Here is a 22,071-nt window from a genome sequence, read left to right as displayed (position 1 = left end):
CCCCAGCAGGGCAGCGCGCTCCAGCAGGGCAGCGCGCCCCAGCAGGGCAGCGCGTCTCCAGCAGGGCAGCGGGCCCAGCAGGGCAGGCGTTCCAGCAGGCAGCGCGGCTCCCAGCAGGCAGCGCGTGCCCAGCAGGCAGCGCCCCAGCAGGGCAGCGCGTCCCCAGCAGGGCAGCGCGCTCCAGCAGGGCAGCGCGCTCCAGCAGGGCAGGCGCTCCAGCAGGCAGCGCGTCCCCAGCAGGGCAGCGCTCTCCAGCAGGGCAGCGCGCCCAGCAGGCAGCGCGGCCCCAGCAGGGCAGGGCACCCCAGCAGGGCAGCGCTCCAGCAGCAGCGTGCCCCCAGCAGGGCAGCGCGCTCCCAGCAGGGCAGCGCTCCCAGCAGGGCAGCGCGCTCCAGCAGGGCAGCGCGTCTCCAGCAGGGCAGCGCGCCCCAGCAGGGCAGCGCTCCCAGCAGGCAGCGCGTCCCAGCAGGGCAGCGCGTGCCCAGCAGCAGGCTCGGGCGCGCTCCCAGGGCAGCGCGCTCCAGCAGGGCAGCGTGTTCCAGCAGGGCAGCGGCCCCAGCAGGGCAGCGCGCTCCAGCAGGGCAGCGCGTCCAGCAGGGCAGCGCCGCCCCCAGCAGGGCAGCGCGCTCCCAGCAGGGCAGCGTGCCCCAGCAGGGCAGCGCGCTCCCAGCAGGGCAGCGCGCCCCAGCAGGGCAGCGCGTTCCAGCAGGCTCCAGCAGGGCGTCTCCAGCAGGGCAGCGTCTCCAGCAGGGCAGCGCGGCTCCAGCAGGGCGCTCCAGCAGGGCAGCGCGTCCCCAGCAGGGCAGCGCGCCCCCAGCAGTGCAGCGCGCCCCAGCAGGGCAGCGCGCTCCCAGCAGGGCAGCGCGTTCCAGCAGGGCAGCGCGTCTCCAGCAGGGCAGCGCGGCCCCAGCAGGGCAGCGCGTCCCAGCAGGGCAGCGCGTCTCCAGCAGGGCAGCGGCGTCCAGCAGGGCAGCGCGCTCCAGCAGGGCAGCGCGCTCCAGCAGGGCGTTCCAGCAGGGCGCCCCAGCAGGGCGCACCCAGCAGGGCAGCGCGCTCCAGCAGGGCAGGGCGCTCCAGCAGGCAGCGCCCAGCAGGGCAGCGCGCCCAGCAGGGCAGCGCTCCAGCAGGGCAGCGTGCTCCCAGCAGGGCAGCGCGCTCCAGCAGGGCAGCGCGCCTCCAGCAGGGCAGCGTGGGCCCCAGCAGGGCAGCGTGTCCCCAGCAGGGCAGCGCGTTCCAGCAGGGCAGCGCGCCTCCCAGCAGGGCAGGCGCCCCAGCAGGGCAGCGCGCTCCAGCAGGGCAGCAGGGCGCTCCAGCAGGGCAGCGCGCCCCAGCAGGGCAGCGCGTCAGCAGCAGCGCGCTCCCAGCAGGGCAGCGTGCCCCAGCAGCGCAGCGCGCTCCCAGCAGGGCAGCGCTCCAGCAGGGCAGCGCGTCCCCCAGCAGGGCAGGGCATCTCCAGCAGGGCCCGGCAGCGTGTCCCAGCAGGGCAGCCGTCTCCAGCAGCGCAGCGCGCCCCAGCAGGCAGTGCTCCCAGCAGGCAGCGCGTCCCCAGCAGCGCAGCGCAGCGGCCCCAGCAGGGCAGGATCCAGCAGGCAGCGCCCCCCAGCAGGGCAGCGCCCCCAGCAGGGCAGCGCCCCAGCAGGGCAGCGCGCTCCAGCAGCAGGCAGCCCCAGCAGGGCAGCGCGCTCCAGCAGGCAGCGCCCCAGCAGGCAGCGTGCCCAGCAGGGCAGCGCGCCCCAGCAGGGCAGCCTCCAGCAGGCAGCGCGCTCCCCAGCAGGGCAGCGCCGCCCCCAGCAGGCTCCAGCAGGGCGTTCCAGCAGGGCAGCGCATTCCAGCAGGGCAGCGCGCTCTCCAGCAGGGCAGCGCGCTCCAGCAGGCAGCGTCTCCAGCAGGGCAGCGTGCTCCCCAGGGCAGCGCCCCCAGCAGGGCAGCGCCTCCAGCAGGGCAGCGTGCCCCAGCAGGGCAGCGTGTCCCAGCAGGGCAGCGCGTCCCAGCAGGGCAGGCGCTCCCAGCAGGGCAGGCGTCCCAGCAGGGCAGCGCATTCCAGCAGGGCAGTGCCCAGCAGGCAGCGGCTCCACCAGGGCAGCGCGTGTTCCAGCAGGCAGCGCGTCCCCCAGCAGGGCAGCGTGCCCCAGCAGGGCAGCGGCCCCAGCAGGGCAGCGTGCTCCCCAGCAGGCAGGGCCCCAGCAGGGCAGTCTCCAGCAGGGCAGCGCTCCAGCAGCAGGCGTTCCAGCAGGCAGCGTCTCCCAGCAGGGCAGGCTCCAGCAGGGCAGCAGGCTCCCAGCAGGGCAGCGTGGGCTCCAGCAGGGCAGTGCCCCAGCAGGGCAGCGTGTCCCCAGCAGGGCAGCGCCGCTCCCCAGCAGGGCAGCGCGTCTCCAGCAGGGCAGCGCTCCAGCAGGGCAGCGCGTCTCCAGCAGGCAGCGCTCCCAGCAGGGCAGCGCGCTCCAGCAGGGCAGCGTCCCAGCAGGGCAGCGCGTTCCAGCAGGGCAGCGCTCCAGCAGGGCAGCGCCCCAGCAGGGCAGCGCCCCCCAGCAGGCAGCGTGGCTCCCAGCAGCAGCAGCGCCCCAGCAGCAGCGTGCTCCAGCAGGGCAGCGCGCCCCAGCAGGGCAGCGCGTTCCAGCAGGCAGCGCGGCCCCAGCAGGGCAGCGCGCTCCAGCAGGGCAGCGCGCTCCAGCAGGGCAGGGCAGCAGGGGCCCAGCAGGGCAGCGCGTTCCAGCAGGGCAGCGTGTCCCCAGCAGGGCAGCGCGTCCCCAGCAGGGCAGTGCCCCAGCAGGGCAGCGCCCCCAGCAGGGCAGCGCTCCAGCAGGGCAGCGCCTCCCAGCAGGGCAGCAGGGCTCCCCAGCAGGGCAGCGCGCCCCCAGCAGGGCAGCGCGCTCCCAGCAGGGCAGCGTCCCAGCAGCGCAGCGCTCCAGCAGCGCAGCGCTCCCAGCAGGCAGTGCGTGCCCCAGCAGGGCAGCGCGCCCCCAGCAGGGCAGCGCGCCCCAGCAGGGCAGCGGGCCCAGCAGGGCAGCGCGTTCCAGCAGGGCAGCGCGGCTCCAGCAGGCAGCGCGTTCCAGCAGGGCAGCGCGTCCCAGCAGGGCAGCGCGCTCCCAGGGCAGCGCTCCAGCAGGCAGCGCGCAGGGCCCAGCAGGGCAGCGCGCTCCAGCAGGGCAGCGCTCCAGCAGGGCAGCAGCGCTCCAGCAGGCAGCGCGCTCCAGCAGGGCAGCGCGGCCCAGCAGGGCAGCGCGTCCAGCAGGGCAGCGCGTCTCCAGCAGGGCAGCGCGCTCCAGCAGGGCAGCAGGGCGTCCCCAGCAGGGCAGCGCGGCTCCAGCAGGGCGCGTCTCCAGCAGGGCAGGGCGTCTCCAGCAGGCAGCGCGCTCCAGCAGGGCAGCGCGCTCCCAGCAGGGCAGCGCGTCTCCAGCAGGGCAGCGCCCCAGCAGGGCAGCCTCCCAGCAGGGCGCTCCAGCAGGGCAGCGCGCTCCAGCAGGGCAGCGCGCCCCAGCAGGGCAGCGCGCTCCCCAGCAGGGCAGCGCCTCCAGCAGGGCAGCGTGCTCTGGCAGGGCAGCGCGCTCCAGCAGGGCAGCGTGCTCCAGCAGGGCAGCGTGTCCCCAGCAGGGCAGTCTAGCAGGGCGTTCCAGCAGCGGCCCCAGCAGCGCCTCCAGCAGGGGCAGCAGCGCCCCCAGCAGGGCAGCGCGCCCCCAGCAGGGCAGCGCGCTCCCAGCAGCGCAGCAGCGCTCCAGCAGGGCAGCGCGTTCCAGCAGGGCAGCGGCCCAGCAGGCGCTCCCAGCAGGGCAGCGTCTCTCCAGCAGGCAGCGCGTCCCAGCAGGGCAGCGCGCCCCAGCAGGGCAGCGCTCCCAGCAGGGCAGCGTCTCCAGCAGGGCAGCGCGTCTCCCAGTGGCAGCAGGGCGTCTCCAGCAGGCAGCGCGCTCCAGCAGGGCAGCCCAGCAGGGCGCGTTCCAGCAGCAGCGCCCCAGCAGGGCAGCGCGTCTCCCAGCAGGGCAGCGCGCTCCAGCAGGGCAGCGCGTCCCAGCAGGCAGCGCGTTCCAGCAGGGCAGCGCGTCCCAGCAGGGCAGCGCGGCCCAGCAGGGCAGCGCGCTCCAGCAGGGCAGGGCGCTCCAGCAGGGCAGCGCGTCTCCAGCAGGGCAGCGCGCTCCAGCAGGGCAGCGCCTCCAGCAGGGCAGCGCGCCTCCAGCAGGCAGCAGCGTCCCCAGCAGGCAGCGTCTCCAGCAGGGCAGCGTCTCCAGCAGGCCTCCAGCAGCAGCGTCTCCAGCAGGGCAGCGCGTCTCCAGCAGGGCAGCGCGCCCCAGCAGGGCAGCGCGCTCCAGCAGGGCAGCGCGCTCCAGCAGGGCAGCGCGCTCCAGCAGGCAGCGCGCTCCAGCAGGGCGCTCCAGCAGGCAGCGCTCCAGCAGGCAGCGCGCCCCAGCAGGGCAGCGCGCTCCAGCAGGCAGCGCGCTCCCAGCAGGGCAGCGCGCCCCAGCAGGCAGCGCGCTCCAGCAGGCAGCGCGCTCCAGCAGCGCAGCGCGCTCCAGCAGGCAGCGCTCCAGCAGGGCAGGGCGTCCCCAGCAGCGCAGGCGCCCCCAGCAGGGCAGCGCGCCCAGCAGGGCAGCGCCCCCAGCAGGGCAGCGCGTTCCAGCAGGGCAGCGCGCTCCCAGCAGGGCAGCGCGCTCCCAGGGCAGGCAGCAGCGTCTCCAGCAGGGCAGCGCGTCCCAGCAGGGCGCTCCCAGCAGGGCAGCGCGCCCCAGCAGGGCAGCCCCCAGCAGGGCAGCGCGCCCAGCAGGCAGCGCGCTCCCAGCAGGGCAGCGGCTCCAGCAGGGCAGCGCGTCTCCAGCAGGGCAGCGCGCTCCAGCAGGGCAGCGCGCTCCAGCAGGGCAGCGGCGTTCCAGCAGGGCAGCGTCTCCAGCAGGCAGCAGCAGGGCGTTCCAGCAGGCAGCGCTCCAGCAGGGCAGCGGCTCCAGCAGGGCAGCGCGTTCCAGCAGGGCAGCGCGCGTCTCCAGCAGGGCAGCGCGTTCCAGCAGGGCAGCGCGTCCCAGCAGGGCAGCGCGCCCCAGCAGGGCAGCGCGGCCCCAGCAGGCAGCGCGCTCCAGCAGGGCAGCGCCTCCAGCAGGGCAGCGCGTCCCAGCAGGGCAGCGCGCTCCAGCAGGGCGTCTCCAGCAGGGCAGCGCGCTCCAGCAGGGCGTCTCCCAGCAGGGCAGCGCGTCCCAGCAGGCAGCGCGCTCCCAGCAGCAGCGTGCCCCAGCAGGGCAGCGCGTCCAGCAGGGCAGCGCGCCCCCAGCAGCGCTGTTCCCAGCAGGGCGCCTCCAGCAGGGCAGCGTGCCCCAGCAGGGCAGCGCGTGCCCAGCAGGGCAGCGCGTCCCCAGCAGGGCAGCGGCCCAGCAGCGCAGTCCCAGCAGGGCAGCGTGCTCCAGCAGGGCAGCGCGCCCCAGCAGGGCAGCGCGTTCCAGCAGGGCAGCGCGTCTAAGGCCCCAGCAGGGCAGCGGCTCCCAGCAGGGCAGGCGCTCCCCAGCAGGGCAGCGCTCCAGCAGGGCAGCGGCGCCCCAGCAGGGCAGCGCGCTCCAGCAGGGCAGCGTGCTCCCAGCAGGGCAGCGTTCCAGCAGGGCAGTGCTCCAGCAGCGCAGCGCGTCCCCAGCAGGGCAGCGCGTCTCCAGCAGGGCAGCGCGCCCAGCAGGGCGCTCCAGCAGGGCAGCGCGTTCCAGCAGCGCAGCGCGGCTCCAGCAGCAGCGCGTCTCCACCAGCAGGGCAGCGCGCTCCCAGCAGCGCAGCGCGTCTCCAGCAGCAGGCAGCGCGTTCCAGCAGGGCAGCGTGCTCCAGCAGGGCAGCGCCCCAGCAGGGCAGCGCGTTCCAGCAGGGCAGCGCGTCTCCAGCAGGGCAGCGCTCCAGCAGGGCAGCGCTCTCCCCAGCAGGGCAGCGCGCTCCAGCAGGCAGCGTTCCAGCAGGGCAGCGCGTCCCCAGCAGCAGCGTCTCCAGCAGGCAGCGCGTCCAGCAGCAGCGTCTCCAGCAGCAGCGCTCCAGCAGGGCAGCGCGCTCCAGCAGGGCAGCGCGCTCCAGCAGGGCAGCGTCCCCAGCAGGGCGCTCCAGCAGGGCAGCGTCCAGCAGGGCAGCGCCCCAGCAGGGCAGCGTCTCCAGCAGGGCAGGGCGCTCCAGCAGGCGCTCCAGCAGGGCAGCGCGTCTCCCAGCAGGCAGCAGCGGCCCAGCAGGGCAGCGCGCTCCAGCAGCGCAGCGCCCCCAGCAGGGCAGCGCGCTCCAGCAGGCAGCGCGTCCCCAGCAGGCAGCGTGTCCCAGCAGCAGCGCGTCCCAGCAGGCAGCGCGCTCCAGCAGGGCAGCGCTCCCAGCAGGGCAGCGCGGCCCCAGCAGGGCAGCGCGTCTCCAGCAGCAGCGCGCTCCAGCAGGGCAGCGCGTCTCCAGCAGGGCAGCGCGCTCCAGCAGGCAGCGCGCCCCCAGCAGGGCAGCGCGTCTCCAGCAGGGCAGCGTCTCCAGCAGGGCAGGGCGCGTCCAGCAGCGCCCAGCAGCGCGCCCCAGCAGGGGGCAGCGCGCGCTCCAGCAGGGCAGCGCGCTCCCAGCAGGCAGCGCGCTCCAGCAGGGCAGCGCGCCCCAGCAGGGCAGCGTCTCCAGCAGGGCAGGGTTCCAGCAGGGCGCGCTCCCAGCAGCGCAGCGCGCCCCAGCAGGGCAGCGCGCCCCAGCAGGGCAGCGTGCCCCAGCAGGGCAGCGTGCTCCAGCAGGGCAGCGCGGCCCAGCAGGGCAGCGCGCCCCAGCAGGGCAGCGCGCTCCAGCAGGCAGCGCCCCAGCAGCGCAGCGTCTCCAGCAGGGCAGCGCGTCCCAGCAGGGCAGCAGGCTCCCAGCAGGCAGCGTGCCCCCAGCAGGCAGCGTGCTCCAGCAGCGCAGCGCGTCTCCAGCAGGGCAGCGCGTCTCAGCAGCAGGGCAGCGCGTCCCAGCAGGGCAGGGCAGTCTCCAGCAGCAGCGCGCCCAGCAGGGCAGCGCGTCCAGCAGGCAGCAGCGCGCCCCAGCAGGCAGCGCTCCAGCAGGGCAGCGCGTCCAGCAGGGCAGCGCGCTCCAGCAGGGCAGCGCGCTCCCAGCAGGGCAGCGCGCCCCCAGCAGGCAGCGCGCTCCCAGCAGCGCAGCGCCCCCAGCAGGGCAGCGCGCCCCCAGCAGGGCAGCGTGGCCCAGCAGGGCAGCGCGTGTCCCAGCAGGGCAGCGCGTGCCCCAGCAGGGCAGCGCGTCCAGCAGGGCAGCGCGTCCCCAGCAGGGCAGCGCGCTCCAGCAGGGCAGCGCGTCCAGCAGGGCAGCGCGCCCCAGCAGGGCAGCGCCTCCAGCAGGGCGTTCCAGCAGGGCAGCGCTCCAGCAGGGCAGCGTTCCAGCAGGGCAGCGCCTCCAGCAGGGCAGCGTGCCTCCAGCAGGGCAGCGCGCCTCCCAGCAGGGCAGCGCGCTCCCAGCAGGGCAGGGCGCTCCAGCAGGGCAGCAGGGCGCTCCCAGCAGGGCAGCGCGCTCCAGCAGGGCAGCGTCCCCAGCAGGGCAGCGCGCTCCAGCAGGGCAGCGCGCTCCAGCAGGCAGCGCTCCAGCAGGCAGCGCGGCTCCCAGCAGGGCAGCGCGTCTCCCCAGCAGGCAGCGCGCTCCAGCAGGGCAGCGCGGCTCCAGCAGGGCAGCGTCCAGCAGGGCAGCGCGCTCCAGCAGGGCAGCGCGCTCCAGCAGGGCAGCGCGTCTCCAGCAGGGCGCTCCAGCAGGGCGTCTCCCAGCAGCAGCAGTCACGCCCAGCAGGCAGCGCTCCAGCAGCGCTCCAGCAGGGCAGCGCGCTCCCAGCAGGGCAGCGCGCCCCAGCAGGCAGCGCGCCCCAGCAGGGCAGCGCGCTCCAGCAGGCAGCGCGTCTCCAGCAGGGCAGCGTGCTCCAGCAGGGCAGCGTCCAGCAGGCAGCGTCCAGCAGGGCAGCGCGCCCCAGCAGGGCAGCGCGCTCCCCAGCAGGCAGTCCAGCAGGCAGGGCGTCCCCAGCAGGGCAGGCGCCCCAGCAGGCAGCGCTCCAGCAGGCAGCGCGTCTCCAGCAGGCGCAGCGCGTCCCAGCAGGGCAGCGCGTTCCAGCAGGGCAGCGCGTCTCCAGCAGGGCAGCGCGCCCCAGCAGGCAGCAGCGCTCCAGCAGCGCAGCGCGCTCCAGCAGGGCAGCGCGCTCCCAGCAGGGCAGCGCGCCCCCAGCAGGGCAGCGCGCTCCCCAGCAGGGCAGCAGGGCAGCGCGGCCCAGCAGGCAGTCTCCCAGCAGGCGTTCCAGCGCGCGCTCCAGCAGTCCCAGCAGGGCGCTCCAGCAGGGCAGCGCGTCCCCAGCAGGGCAGCGCGCCCCAGCAGGCAGCGCCCCAGCAGGGCAGCGCGGCTCCAGCAGGGCAGCGCGTCCAGCAGCAGCGCGTGCTCCAGCAGGGCAGCGCGCCCCAGCAGGCAGCGCGCTCCAGCAGGGCAGCTCCAGCAGGGCAGCGCGTCCAGCAGGGCGCAGCGCGTCCAGCAGGGCAGCGCGTCCCCAGCAGGCAGGCCTCCAGCAGGGCGTCTCCAGCAGGGCGTTCCAGCAGGGCAGCGCGTCTCCAGCAGGCAGCGCCCCAGCAGGGCAGCGCGCTCCAGCAGGCAGCGCTCCAGCAGGGCAGCGCGTCCAGCAGGGCAGCGCGCTCCCAGCAGGGCAGCGCTCCAGCAGGGCAGCGCTCCAGCAGGCAGCGCGCTCCAGCAGGCAGCGCGTCCCAGCAGGGCAGCGCGCTCCAGCAGGGCAGCGCGTCTCCAGCAGGCAGCGCGCCCCAGCAGGGCAGCGCGCCCCCAGCAGGCAGCGCGCTCCCAGCAGCGCAGCGCGCCCCAGCAGGGCAGCGCGCTCCAGCAGGGCAGCGCGGCTCCAGCAGGGCAGCGCGCCCCAGCAGCAGCAGCGCGCTCCAGCAGGCAGCGGCTCCAGCAGGCAGCGCGCTCCAGCAGGGCAGCGCGCCCCAGCAGGGCAGCTCCAGCAGGGCAGCGCGCCCCAGCAGGGCAGCGCGTCTCCAGCAGGGCAGCGCTCCCAGCAGGGCAGCGCGCTCCAGCAGGGCAGCAGCGCTCCAGCAGGGCAGCGCCCCCAGCAGCGCAGCGCGCTCCAGCAGGGCAGCGCGCTCCAGCAGGGCAGCGCGCTCCCCCAGCAGGGCAGCGCGGCTCCAGCAGGGCAGCGCTCCAGCAGGCAGCGCGCTCCAGCAGCGGCTCCCAGCAGCAGCGCGCTCCCAGCAGGGCAGCGCGCCCCAGCAGGGCAGCGTGCCCCCAGCAGGGCAGCGCGCCAGCAGCCCAGCAGGGCAGCGCGCTCCAGCAGGGCAGGCGTCCCAGCAGGGCAGCGCGTCCCAGCAGGCAGCGCGCTCCAGCAGGGCGTCTCCAGCAGGGCAGCGCGCTCCAGCAGGGCAGCGCGCTCCAGCAGCGCAGCGCGCCCCAGCAGGGCAGCGCGTCTCCAGCAGGGCAGCGCGCTCCAGCAGGGCAGCGCGCCCAGCAGGGCAGCGCGTCCCAGCAGGCAGCGTCCCAGCAGGGCAGCGCGTCTCCAGCAGGGCAGCGCGTCTCCCAGCAGGCGTCCCAGCAGGGCAGCAGGGCAGGCGCTCCAGCAGCAGGCTCCAGCAGGCAGCGCGTTCCAGCAGGGCAGCGCGTCTCCAGCAGGGCAGCGCCCCAGCAGGGCAGCGCGCCCCAGCAGGGCAGCGCTCCAGCAGGGCAGGGTCCAGCAGGGCAGCGCCTCCAGCAGGGCAGCGCGGCCCCAGCAGGGCAGCGCGCTCCAGCAGGGCAGCGCGCTCCAGCAGGGCAGCGGCCCAGCAGGGCAGCGCGTCCCCAGCAGGCAGCGCCCCAGCAGGGCAGCGGCTCCAGCAGGGCAGCGGCCTCCAGCAGGGCAGCGCGTCTCCAGCAGGGCAGCGGCCCCAGCAGGGCAGCGTGCCCCAGCAGGGCAGCGCGCTCCCAGCAGGGCAGCGCGCCTCCAGCAGGGCAGCGCGGCTCCAGCAGGGCAGTGCTCCCCAGCAGGGCAGCGGCGCTCCAGCAGCGCAGCGCAGCTCCCAGGGCAGCGCAGCGCGTCCCAGCAGGGCAGCGCGCTCCAGCAGGGCAGCGCGTCCCAGCAGGGCAGCGCGCTCCAGCAGGGCAGCGCGTCCAGCAGGGCAGCGCCCCAGCAGGGCGTCTCCCAGCAGCGCGTTCCAGCAGGGCAGCGCGTTCCAGCAGGGCAGCGCGGCTCCAGCAGCGCACTCCAGCAGGGCAGCGCGGCTCCAGCAGGCAGCGCGCTCCAGCAGGGCAGCGCGCCCAGCAGGGCAGCGCGTCTCCAGCAGGGCAGCGTTCCAGCAGGGCGTTCCAGCAGGGCAGCGCGTCTCCAGCAGGGCAGCTCCCAGCAGGGCAGCGCGCCCCAGCAGGGCGCTCCAGCAGGGCGTTCCAGCAGGGCAGTCCCCAGCAGGCGCCCCCAGCAGCGGTCTCCAGCAGGGCAGCGCGCTCCCCAGCAGGGCAGCGCGCTCCAGCAGGGCGCGTCCCAGCAGGGCGCTCCAGCAGGGCAGCGGCTCCAGCAGGGCGCTCCCAGCAGGGCAGCGCGCCAGCCCAGCAGGGCAGCGCGCTCCAGCAGGGCAGCGCGCTCCAGCAGGGCAGCGTGCTCCCAGCAGGGCAGCGTGTCCCAGCAGGCAGCGTCCCAGCAGGCAGCGCGTCCCAGCAGGGCAGCGCGCCCCAGCAGGGCAGCGCAGCGCCCAGCAGGGCAGCGCGCTCCAGCAGGGCGCGTCCGCTCCAGCAGGGCAGGCGTCCCAGCAGGCAGCGCGCCCCAGCAGGGCAGCGCGCCCCCAGCAGGGCAGCGCGCTCCAGCAGGGCAGCGCGGCTCCAGCAGGGCAGCGCTCCAGCAGGGCAGCGCGTCCCAGCAGGGCAGCGCGCTCCAGCAGGGCAGCGCGCCCCAGCAGGGCAGCGCGCTCCAGCAGGGCAGCGCGCTCCAGCAGGGCAGCAGCGCCCCAGCAGCAGGGCAGCGCGCTCCAGCAGCAGCGCTCCAGCAGGCAGCGCCCCAGCAGGGCAGCGCGCCCCAGCAGGGCAGCGCGTCTCCAGCAGGGCAGCGTGCTCCCCAGCAGGGCGCCCCAGCAGGGCGCTCCAGCAGGTCAGGCTCCAGCAGGCAGCGCGCCCCAGCAGGCAGCGCCCCCAGCAGGGCAGCGCGCTCCTGGCAGGGCAGCGCGCTCCAGCAGGGCAGCGCTCCGGCAGGGCAGCGCGTCCCAGCAGGGCAGCGTGCCCCAGCAGGGCAGCGCGCTCCAGCAGGGCAGCGCGCTCCAGCAGGGCGCAGCGGGCGCTCCAGCAGGGCAGCGTGTCCCAGTCGCGCTCCAGCAGGGGCGCTCCCAGCAGCGCGCTCCCAGCAGGGCAGCGCGCCCCAGCAGGGCAGCGCGCCCCAGCAGGGCAGCGCAGGGGCCCCAGCAGGGCAGCGCGTCTCCCAGCAGGGCGCTCCAGCAGGCGCCCCAGCAGGGCAGCGCGCTCCCAGCAGGGCAGGTGTCCCCCAGCAGGGCGCTCCAGCAGGGCGCTCCCAGCAGGGGCCCAGCAGCAGGGCCTCCAGCAGGGCAGCGTGCTCTCAACCAGCAGCGCGCCCAGCAGGGCAGCGTGCTCCCCAGCAGGGCAGCGCGTCCCCAGCAGGGCAGCGTGCCCCAGCAGGGCAGCGCGGCTCCAGCAGGGCAGCGCGCCCCAGCAGCAGCGCGTCTCCAGCAGGGCAGGCGCTCCCAGCAGGGCAGGGCGCCCCAGCAGGGCAGGCGCTCCCAGCAGGGCAGCGCTCCAGCAGGGCAGCGTGCTCCCAGCAGGGCAGCGCGCTCCAGCAGGGCAGCGTGCCTCCCAGCAGAGCAGGGCGCTCCAGCAGGGCGTCCCCAGCAGGGCGTCCCAGCAGGGCGCGCTCCAGCAGCGCAGCGCGCCCCCAGGCAGCGCCCCAGCAGCAGCGTCTCCAGCAGGGCAGCGTGCCCCCAGCAGGGCAGCGCGCCCCAGCAGGGCAGCGCGTTCCAGCAGGGCAGCGCGTCCCAGCAGGGCAGCGCGGCCCCCAGCAGGGCAGCGCGTCCCCAGCAGGGCAGCGCGTCCCAGCAGGGCAGCGCGCCCCCAGCAGGGCAGCGCTCCCCAGCAGGGCGCCCCAGCAGGTCCAGCAGCGTGCTCCAGCAGGGCAGCGCCCCAGCAGGGGCGTCCAGCAGCGCACTCCAGCAGGGCAGCGCGTCTCCAGCAGGGCAGCGTGTCCCCAGCAGGGCAGCGCGCCCCAGCAGGGGCGTCTCCAGCAGGGCAGCGCACTCCAGCAGGGCAGCGTGCTCCAGCAGGGCAGCGTGCCCCAGCAGGGCAGCGGCTCCCAGCAGGGCAGCGTGCTCCCAGCAGGGCAGCGTGCTCCAGCAGGGCAGGGCGTCTCCAGCAGGCAGGGCGTCTCCAGCAGGGCAGCGCGCCCCAGCAGGGCAGGCGTCCCAGCAGGGCAGCTCCCCAGCAGCGCAGCGCGGCCCCAGCAGGGCAGCGTGCTCCCCAGCAGGGCAGCGCGCCCCAGCAGGGCAGCGTGCAGGCCCCAGCAGCAGCGCTCCCCAGCAGGGCAGCGTGCCCCCAGCAGGGCAGCGTGCTCCAGCAGGGCAGCGTGCTCCAGCAGGGCAGCAGCGCGTCCCAGCAGGGCAGCGCCCCAGCAGGCAGCGCTCCCAGCAGGCAGCGCGCCCCAGCAGTGCAGCGTGCTCCCAGCAGCGCGTCTCCCAGCAGGGCAGCGTGCCCCAGCAGGGCAGCGCCCCCAGCAGGGCAGCGCCCCCAGCAGGGCAGTGCCCCAGCAGCGCAGCGCGTCCCAGCAGGGCAGCGCGCTCCAGCAGGGCAGCGCGTGCTCCCAGCAGGGCAGCGCGTCTCCAGCAGCAGGGCAGCGCCGCCCAGCAGGGCAGCAGTGCCCCAGTCAGGCCCTAGCAGTCCAGCAGGGCAGCGCATTCCAGCAGGGCAGCGCGCCCAGCAGGGCAGCGCGCCCCAGCAGGGCAGCGTGCTCCCAGCAGGGCAGCGCCTCCAGCAGGGCAGCGTGTCCCAGCAGGGCAGCGCGTCCCAGCAGGGCGCGCTCCAGCAGGGCAGCGTGCCCCAGCAGGGCAGCCCCACCAGGCAGCGTGCTCCGGCAGGGCAGCGTGTCCCAGCAGGGCAGCGCGCCCCCAGCAGGGCAGCGTGCCCCAGCAGGGCAGCGCGCTCCAGCAGGGCAGCGCGCTCCAGCAGGGCAGGCGCTCCCAGCAGGGCGGCTCCAGCAGCAGCGCGCTCCCCAGCAGCGTGCCCCAGCAGGGCAGCGTGCCCCAGCAGGGCAGCGCGTGCCCCAGCAGGGCAGCGTGCCCCAGCAGGGCGCTCCAGCAGGGCAGCGCGCCCCAGCAGGGCAGGCTGCCCCAGCAGGGCAGCAGTGCTCCCAGCAGGGCAGTGCTCCCAGCAGGGCAGCGCGCCCAGCAGGGCAGCGCGCCCCAGCAGGGCAGCGCTCCAGCAGGGCGCCCTCCAGCAGGCAGCGCGCCCCCAGCAGCAGCGTCTCCACCAGGCAGCGTGCTCCCACCAGCGCAGCAGTGCTCCCAGCAGCGCAGCGCGCTCCAGCAGGGCAGCGCGCTCCCAGTCAGGGCAGCAGCGCTCCCAGCAGCGCGCTCCAGCAGGGCAGCGTGCTCCCAGCAGGGCAGCGCGCTCCAGCAGGGCAGCGTGCCCCAGCAGGGCAGCGCGCTCCAGCAGGGCAGCGCGCCCAGCAGGGCGTCCCCAGCAGCGCAGCGTGCCCCCAGCAGCGGCCCCACCAGCGCAGCGCGCTCCGGCAGGGCAGCGTGCTCCTGGCAGGGCAGCGCGGCCCCCAGCAGGGCAGCGTGCTCCCAGCAGGGCAGCCTCTCCAGCAGGGCAGGGGCGTCCCCAGCAGGCGCTCCCAGCAGGGCGCTCCAGCAGCAGCAGCGTGCCCCCAGCAGCGCAGTCCCCAGCAGGGCAGCGCGGCCCAGCAGGGCAGCGCGCTCCCCAGCAGGGCAGCGTCTCCAGCAGGGGCGTCTCCAGCAGTGCAGCAGCGTCCCAGCAGCGCGCCCCACCAGGGCAGCGCGCTCCGGCAGGGCAGCGCGCTCCAGCAGGGCAGCGTGCCCCAGCAGGGCAGCTCCCAGCAGGGCGCTGCCCCAGCAGGGCGCTCCAGCAGGCAGCGCGCCCCAGCAGCGCGCCCCCACCAGGCAGCGCTCCCTGGCAGGGCAGCGTGCTCTGGCAGGGCAGCAGGGCGCTCCAGCAGGGCAGCGTGCTCCCAGCAGGGCAGCGTGCCCCAGCAGGGCAGCGTGTCTCCCCAGCAGCGTGCCCCCAGCAGCAGTGCTCCCAGCAGCAGGGCGCCTCCAGCAGCGCGCTCCAGCAGCAGTCCCAGCAGGGCGCTCCAGCAGCAGCTCCAGCAGGGCGCTCCAGCAGCAGCGCACTCCAGCAGTCACGCCCAGCAGGGCGTCTCCAGCAGCGCACCCAGCAGGGCAGCGTGTCCCAGCAGGGCAGCGTGCCCCAGCAGGCAGCGTGTCCCCAGCAGGGCAGTGTCCCAGCAGGGCAGGGCGCCCCAGCAGGGCGCTCCCAGCAGGGCAGGGCGTCCCTAGCAGGGCGTCCCAGCAGGGCGCTCCACCAGGCAGTCCCCAGCAGGGCAGGGCGCTCCCCAGCAGGGCGCTCCAGCAGGGCAGTGCTCCCAGCAGGGCAGTGCCTCCAGCAGGGCAGCGTGCCCCAGCAGGGCAGCGCTCCAGCAGGGCAGCGCTCTCCCAGCAGGGCAGCGTGTCCCCCAGCAGGGCAGGGTCTCCAGCAGGGCAGGGCGCTCTCCAGCAGGGCAGTGCCCCCAGCAGGGCAGCGCCCCAGCAGGGCAGCGTCCCCAGCAGGGCAGGGCGTCTCCAGCAGGCGTCCCCAGCAGCGCAGCGCCTTCCAGCAGCGCAGCGCGCCCCAGCAGTGGCTCCCCAGCAGGGCAGTGCCCCCAGCAGCGCGCTCCCCAGCAGGGCAGCGTGCTCCAGCAGGGCAGCGCGCTCCAGCAGGGCAGCGTGCTCCCAGCAGGGCAGCGTGTCTCAGCAGGGCAGCGTGCTCCCAGCAGGGCAGCGTCTCCCAGCAGGGCAGCGCTCTCCAGCAGGGCAGCGTGTCCCAGCAGGGCAGCGTGCTGCCCCAGCAGCAGGGCCTTCCAGCAGCAGGCGCTCCCAGCAGGGCGTCCCCCAGCAGGGCAGGGCGCTCCAGCAGGGCAGGCGCTCCAGCAGGGCAGGGCGTCTCCAGCAGGGCAGGGCGTGCTCCCAGCAGGGCAGCGTGTCTCCCAGCAGCAGCAGTGTGCCCCAGCAGCAGCGCTCCAGCAGGGCAGCGTGCCTCCAGCAGGGCAGCGGCTCCAGCAGGGCAGGGCAGCGTGCTCCAGCAGGGCAGGGCAGCGTGTCTCCAGCAGGGCAGCGTCTCCCAGCAGGGCGTCCCCAGTGCTCCCAGCAGGACGGCGTGCTCCCCAGCAGCGTGGCAGTGCTCCAGCAGCGCAGCAGCGCGCCCCAGCAGTGCTCCCAGCAGCGCGCCCCCAGCAGCGCAGGGCCCCCAGCAGCGTGCCTCCAGCAGGGCAGCGTGCTCCAGCAGGGCAGCGCGCCCCAGCAGGCAGCATGCCCCCAGCAGCGCAGCGTGCCCCCAGCAGCGCAGCGTGCCCAGCAGGGCAGCGTGCCCAGCAGGGCAGTGCCCAGCAGCGCAGCGCCCCAGCAGCGCAGCGCGCTCCAGCAGGGCAGCGTGCTCCAGCAGGGCAGCGTGTCTCCAGCAGCGCAGCGTGCCCCCAGCAGCGTGCTCCAGCAGTGCCCCCAGCAGTGCGTCCAGCAGGGCAGGGCAGCGTGTCTCCAGCAGGGCAGGGCAGCGTGCTCCAGCAGGGCAGCGTGCTCCCCAGCAGGAGTGGCGTGCTCTAGTAGGATGGTGTGTTTCTAGTAGGATGGTGTGTTTCTAGTAGGGTAGTGTGTTTCTAGTAGAGTAGTGTATTTTCAGTCTGTCGTGTTGTGTGTGTTCCAACAGTAGGAGAATGAAAGTCATGTCAGTACCGATTAGAGCGGGGATCCTGGCATTACTGCTGTGTGTGTGTGTGTGTGTGTGTGGTCACTCTCCAGCAGTGAAATCAGAATATGCCTCAAGCAGTGCCCATGTTCTCATACTCCCAAACTCCCCTTTCATCTCCCCTGCCACCATCCCTGCATCTCTCTCTGCTCTTATCAACAACCTCTGACTGATAACCTCAAACACTTAAGGGCTTTTAAACAGTGCTGTGTGTGAGTGCATGCTTTGGCCCAGGCATTTATGTGTGTTTTCTGATCTGGCTCATCTTCTCAGAGATGCTCTGTCAGGTCTGATAATGATTGGGGTCCCCCAGAGTGTTTTGGCTCCGTGTCCCAGACATGGCCCTCAGGCTACAAAAACACACACCACCACTGGTACTACTGATAATAACTGCAGTTAGTCCCCTTGATAGCATTTCTTAATGTGGGTAACTCAGTACCCCTCTGTAGAACTTAAACTAGAACCATGACATCTAGTTCCTGCTCCTTCTCACTGCCATCTACTAATAATGTCTCATTCATTTGCATCCATTAGATTAGAACGTGGCCGTGCCGGGGATCTCCTTGAAGACTACCATGCCGTTGCCTGGATTTTTCCAATCATAAATCTACCTCATAAAAGGCTAATGTGACACGGAGACACATATTTAGCTAACAATTTATCGCAGCAATTAGGGTGGCGAGTCCCACAGCTCTGCCAACTGCCCCCCAACATCTGTTCCTGTTACCATGCTGCTGCCGAGCCGAAGCCGAGCCGGGGCCAACGGTTCAAAGCTAATCTGTCCCTCAGAAAGGCTCTCCTCTGCTGGGGGATCTGATATCAGCCTGGAGGTGTGACAAGCAGCTAGCAGCCCAGCGCGAGGCCATGTGTTTATTCATTCAACTTTGTAAAAAAGGAGGTCTGGCATGACGGTCAATGCTAGTCACCTTGACCCATCTCCGCTCCCTGAGGTAAAATGTAATCACAAATTAGTTGTAGGTGTTCCTCGTCCTGCCATGCACTGAGGTGGAGGAGGAAGAGTTTAGCATATCATTAGCATATTCCCCTTAATAGTGGGAAACTTCTTCACTTGGCTGTCCCCTTGCAAAAGAAGATGGCTGTTTTGAATGTGCAGTTTAACTGCAGTAACTGCAGTCGACTGTTGTATTTTGCAGTGTCCTGCAGTTATACTGTACTCTGGTGTATATTTGGATGTATACTAGGCTTATTTTTCCTACCACAGTGATGGATTTAAAAAATATATGTTTTTTTGTGGTATCAAGGCAACTTCACCCATCGAGACCATTACCTCTCCTCGTCACACGCCATTAGCTTTGCCGTCTTTTTCTGATTATTTTCCCACGCAGCTTCTATGCCTCTTTGCATTGTAGGAGCCCATTTATTTCTGATAAGTTATTGTTCAGGTAATACAAAGGCGAAGTCTTACACAGCCTACTGAGTAGCTCTCTTTCTCTCTCTCTCTCATTCTCTTTCTCTCTGTCTCCTAGCTCCTACTCTCTTGCTCTCATTCTCTTTCTCCATCTCCTCATTTCCTTATTTCTTTCTCTCTCTCTCTCTCTCTCTCTCAAATTGTAATTTCAACACTCCCGCTGTAGAAGGAGATGAGATTATGTTCGACCGGGATGAAAGGGAAGAGAAAGGGAAGGAGGGGAAAATAAAGTTGCTCTTATCACAACTAGCCAGCAGCGATGCGCACACAAAGCTTTGGTGGAATCCAATTTAGTCCTTCCTGTTAGTTTAAGTGATATCGGCGCAATTAGCCATCACAAGTCAGAGTTTATAACTCGTGCTAAGTGATTTCCTCAAATCCCCCAGTAAAAACGCAAGCAAGCACCACGCATCTAAAGCACTCACCTCGCCAACTCCAAAACAGACTCTGCTTTGTCCAACCTCTCTCTCTCTCTCTCTCTCTGTCTCTCTCTCTCCCCCTTCTCTCTTTCTTCTCTCTCTTTCTCTTCTCCTTTCCTTCTATCTCATTCTCTCTCCCTCTCTCTCTCTTTTTTCAATCTCTCTCACTCTCCCCTGTGGACAAATTGTAATTTCAACACTTCCTCTGTAGGAGATGAGACATTTTGCTCTTTTGTTTTGGTCTGCCTCATTGTGTAGCTTTGTAAAATGATTTGCTGTTCCCTCATTGTCTCTCAAACGAACCAGGGTGACTTTGAGAGGTAGTATTTATTTTTTTTAATCAAGTTTTTCGTTACTAAGTTGTTAATTGTTTGTACGGTATGGAGTAACAATGCGTGATGGGAGTGAGCAGCAGACTGTGGGCGGGCTGGTTTGTCCTTGGCATCTTCAGGAGAGTGATTCGTTGTTGAATGAGTGAGTTTGTTAGTCCCGTTCCAGAGAGGGTGACTTTGTGGGTGACTCCGCTGTGGATTCATATTGTTGTTGTTGTTTCTCTGCCCGCTCAAAAATTAAACCGGAACCTTCCAGGGACTTGGAATGATCAGAGGTATTCTTTACAGTGCTCAACTGATTATATGAGCCCAATGCACATGCTGTTTAAAACGATGTCTCCTCAGATGAGTCTGAATAATACTTCCTGGGGTTTGGTTGAGAAACGATGTCTCCTCAGATGAGTCTGAATAAGACTTCCTGGGGTTTGGTTGAGAAACGATGTCTCCTCAGATGAGTCTGAATAAGACTTCCTGGGGTTTGGTTGAGAAACGATGTCTCCTCAGATGATTCTGAATAAGACTTCCTGGGGTTTGGTGGAGAAACGATGTCTCCTCAGATGAGTCTGAACTCTCACATACAGAAACCAACACACCCTAACCTGTCTCCCCTCCTCTCCCTGTCTTTCTCTCTCTCTCTCTTTTCAGGGGAGATCTGTGCATTTAAGATCCATGGTCTGGAAGCACCGTTCGAGGCGGTGGTGCTGAACGGGACGTCTGGTGAGGGCCAGCTGAGGGCCAGGGGCCTGGTGGACTGTGAGCTTCAGAAGGAGTATACCTTTATCATTCAGGCCCATGACTGTGGAGCAGGACCCGGGGGCACCGGGGGGAAGAAGTCACACAAGTGAGTTTGAAAGGCAGGATGTATTTTTGTCTGTTTGTCTTAATGAATCAGATGGATTCAATACTATACTCCCTGCAACACTGCACTCTGAAGCCAAGCCTACTGTAATCAAATAATGTTGCTGCCTACTATCAGGCAGTAAGGAGGCTGTTACTGAGCGAGTGAGTGTGTGAGTGTGTGAGTGAGTGTGTGAGTGGTGAGAGGGGGAGAGCAGGAGGAGTGTGTGTGGTTGAGACGGTGCTGCAGCAGAGGCAGCTGAGACAAAGCAGCACACACGTTGTAGGTAGACCATTTAGATTAGTCATTATGGAGACACTCCTTATTCCATTAAACATATAAACCCACTAGAACTGATGTAACGGTGACAAAGCATTTGAAAACAACTGTAGGCCACTACAGCTCTTTAGATACATTTTCTCAAAGGTGGTTTAAAGTAAACTGAATTCCAATGTCGACTTTTCTTATGGATAACCATATCAAGCGAAGGGTTTTACTCGTGCTCAGTTCTAGGGTCTGGAGTGCTGCGTGAGTGGACATTTGAAATGGAAGTTATGGGAAAAAGTCCACAATGAATATGCCATTAAATGTGTAGAATGATATGGTACATTTACATCTGTTGGCCATCAAGTAGGCTATTCAATTCTATGCCAATGTAGGTTACTATAACCTACCATTTGAGACAATAAATATATATTGAAATGACGATATCACTGGAGTCATTGCATGTCAATTTGAGCCACTTGTGTAGCCTACCTGGAGCTGGCAAACAGATGTAATAAATAGCCTAGAACTCAGGTTGTTGTTATAGCCTTGAGTTATTATGCCATTGTTAATGGCCATGTTTACTTAATTAAATTAAAAGTTTTCAATTGTGATGATGGTCACAGCTCTATCACAAATGCATCATTCTCCACATTTATTTTCAGGTTCACTGTAGACTTTCCCTGAAATGAGATGTCGGCCTATCAGGGCTATAGGCTACCTGCATCTAGGTCAGCAAACCATGGCAAAGTTCAATGGCAATTATAAACCCAGATTTTAGTCATTAGCCTATGTCTATTGAATTAACAAGTCAGTCTCACAAATAGGCCATTTATAAATGTTTGTAGTCTTGACATCTGGAAGATCCTCCTTGCTCACATACGCTTTTTCAGTTCTGCCCACACATTTTCTATAGGATGGAGGTCAGGGCTTTGTGATGGACACTCCACTACCTTGACTTTGTTGTCCTTAAGCCATTTTGCCACAACTTTGGAAGTATGCTTGGGGTAATTGTCAATTTGGAAGACCCATTTGCGACCAAGCTTTAACTTCCTGACTGATGTCTTGAGATGTTGCTTCAATGTATCCACATAATTGTCCTTCCTCATGATGCCATCTACTTTGAAGTGCACCAGTCCCTCCTGCAGCAAAGCACCCCCACAACATGATGCTGCCACCCCCATGCTTCACGGTTGGGATGATGTTCTTTGGCTTGCAAGCCTCCCCCTTTTTCCTCCAAACATAACGATGGTCATTATCGCCGAACAGTTATATTTTTGTTTCATGATCTTTGTCCCCATGTGCAGTTGCAAACCGTAGTCTGGGTTTTTTATGGCGGTTTTGGAGCAGTGGCTTTTTCTTGCTGAGCGGCCTTTCAGGTTCTGGCGAAATAGGACTCGTTTTACTGTGGATATAGATACTTTTGTACCTGTTTCCACCAGCATCTTCACAAGGTTTTTTGTTTCTTCCTGAGCGGTATGACGGCTGCATGGTCTAATTATGTTTATACTTGCATACTATTGTTTGTACAGATGAACCTTCAGGTGTTTGGAAATTGCTCCCAAGTATGAACCAGACTTTTGGAGGTCTATAATTTTTTTCTGAGGTCTTGGCTGATTTCTTTTGATTTTCCCATGATGTCAAGCAAAGAGGCACTGAGTTTGAAGGTATATCTTGAAATAGATCCACAAGGACACCTGCAATTGACTCAAATGATGTCAATTAGCCTATCAGAAGCTTCTAAAGCCATTGTCTGGAATTTCCCAAGCTGTTTAAAGTCAAATCAAATCAAATCAAATCAAATTTATTTATATAGCCCTTCGTACATCAGCTGATATCTCAAAGTGCTGTACAGAAACCCAGCCTAAAACCCCAAACAGCAAGCAATGCAGGTGTAGAAGCACGGTGGCTAGGAAAAACTCCCTAGAAAGGCCAAAACCTAGGAAGAAACCTAGAGAGGAACCAGGCTGTGTGGGGTGGCCAGTCCTCTTCTGGCTGTGCCGGGTGGAGATTATAACAGAACATGGCCAAGATGTTCAAATGTTCATAAATGACCAGCATGGTCGAATAATAATAAGGCAGAACAGTCAGGTGGAAGTTGAAACTGGAGCAGCAGCATGGCCAGGTGGACTGGGGACAGCAAGGAGTCATCATGTCAGGTAGTCCTGGGGCATGGTCCTAGGGCTCAGGTCAGTTGAAACTGGAACAGCAGCATGGCCAGGTGGACTGGGGACAGCAAGGAGTCATCATGTCAGGTAGTCCTGGAGCTCAGGTCCTAGGGCTCAGGTCCTCCGAGAGAGAGAAAGAAAGAGAGAAGGAGAGAATTAGAGAACGCACACTTAGATTCACACAGGACACCGAATAGGACAGGAGAAGTACTCCAGATATAACAAACTGACCCCAGCCCCCGACACATAAACTAAATAAAGGCACAGTCAATTTAGTCTTTGTAAACTTCTGACCCACTGGAATTGTGATACAGTGAATTATAAGTTAAATAATTTGTCTGTAAACAATTACTTGTGTCATGCACAAAGTAGATACCCTAACCGACTTGCCAAAACTATACTTTGTTAAAAAGAAGTTATATTGACTCCAACCTAAGTGTATGTAAACTTTCGACATCAAATCAAAATCAAATCAAATCAAATTTTATTTGTCACATACACATGGTTAGCAGATGTTAATGCTGTGTAGCGAAATGCTTGTGCTTCTAGTTCCGACAATGCAGTAATAACGAACAAGTAATCTAACTAACAATTCCAAAAAAACTACTGTCTTATACACAGTGTAAGGGGATAAAGAATATGTACATAAGGATATATGAATGAGTGATGGTACAGAGCAGCATAGGCAAGATACAGTAGATGATATTGAGTACAGTATATACATATG

General features: G+C 67.2%; 1 protein-coding gene across 1 annotated transcript in view; it reads left to right on the top strand.

The window, feature by feature from the left end:
- Positions 1-22,071, top strand: part of LOC112267452 (calsyntenin-2-like) — a 458,120-nt gene that overhangs the window by 292,991 nt on the left and 143,058 nt on the right. Inside the window, exon 3 of the mRNA XM_042297584.1 lies at positions 18,720-18,915. Within this exon, the coding sequence (XP_042153518.1) occupies positions 18,720-18,915 (196 nt within the window). The remainder of the gene's footprint in view (positions 1-18,719; positions 18,916-22,071) is intronic.

The sequence above is a fragment of the Oncorhynchus tshawytscha genome, linkage group LG14 (assembly GCF_018296145.1).
Source record: "Oncorhynchus tshawytscha isolate Ot180627B linkage group LG14, Otsh_v2.0, whole genome shotgun sequence".
Lineage (NCBI taxonomy): Eukaryota > Metazoa > Chordata > Actinopteri > Salmoniformes > Salmonidae > Oncorhynchus > Oncorhynchus tshawytscha.
Note: the sequence above shows the minus strand (reverse complement) of the source record. Positions and strands in the feature narration are given on the sequence as shown.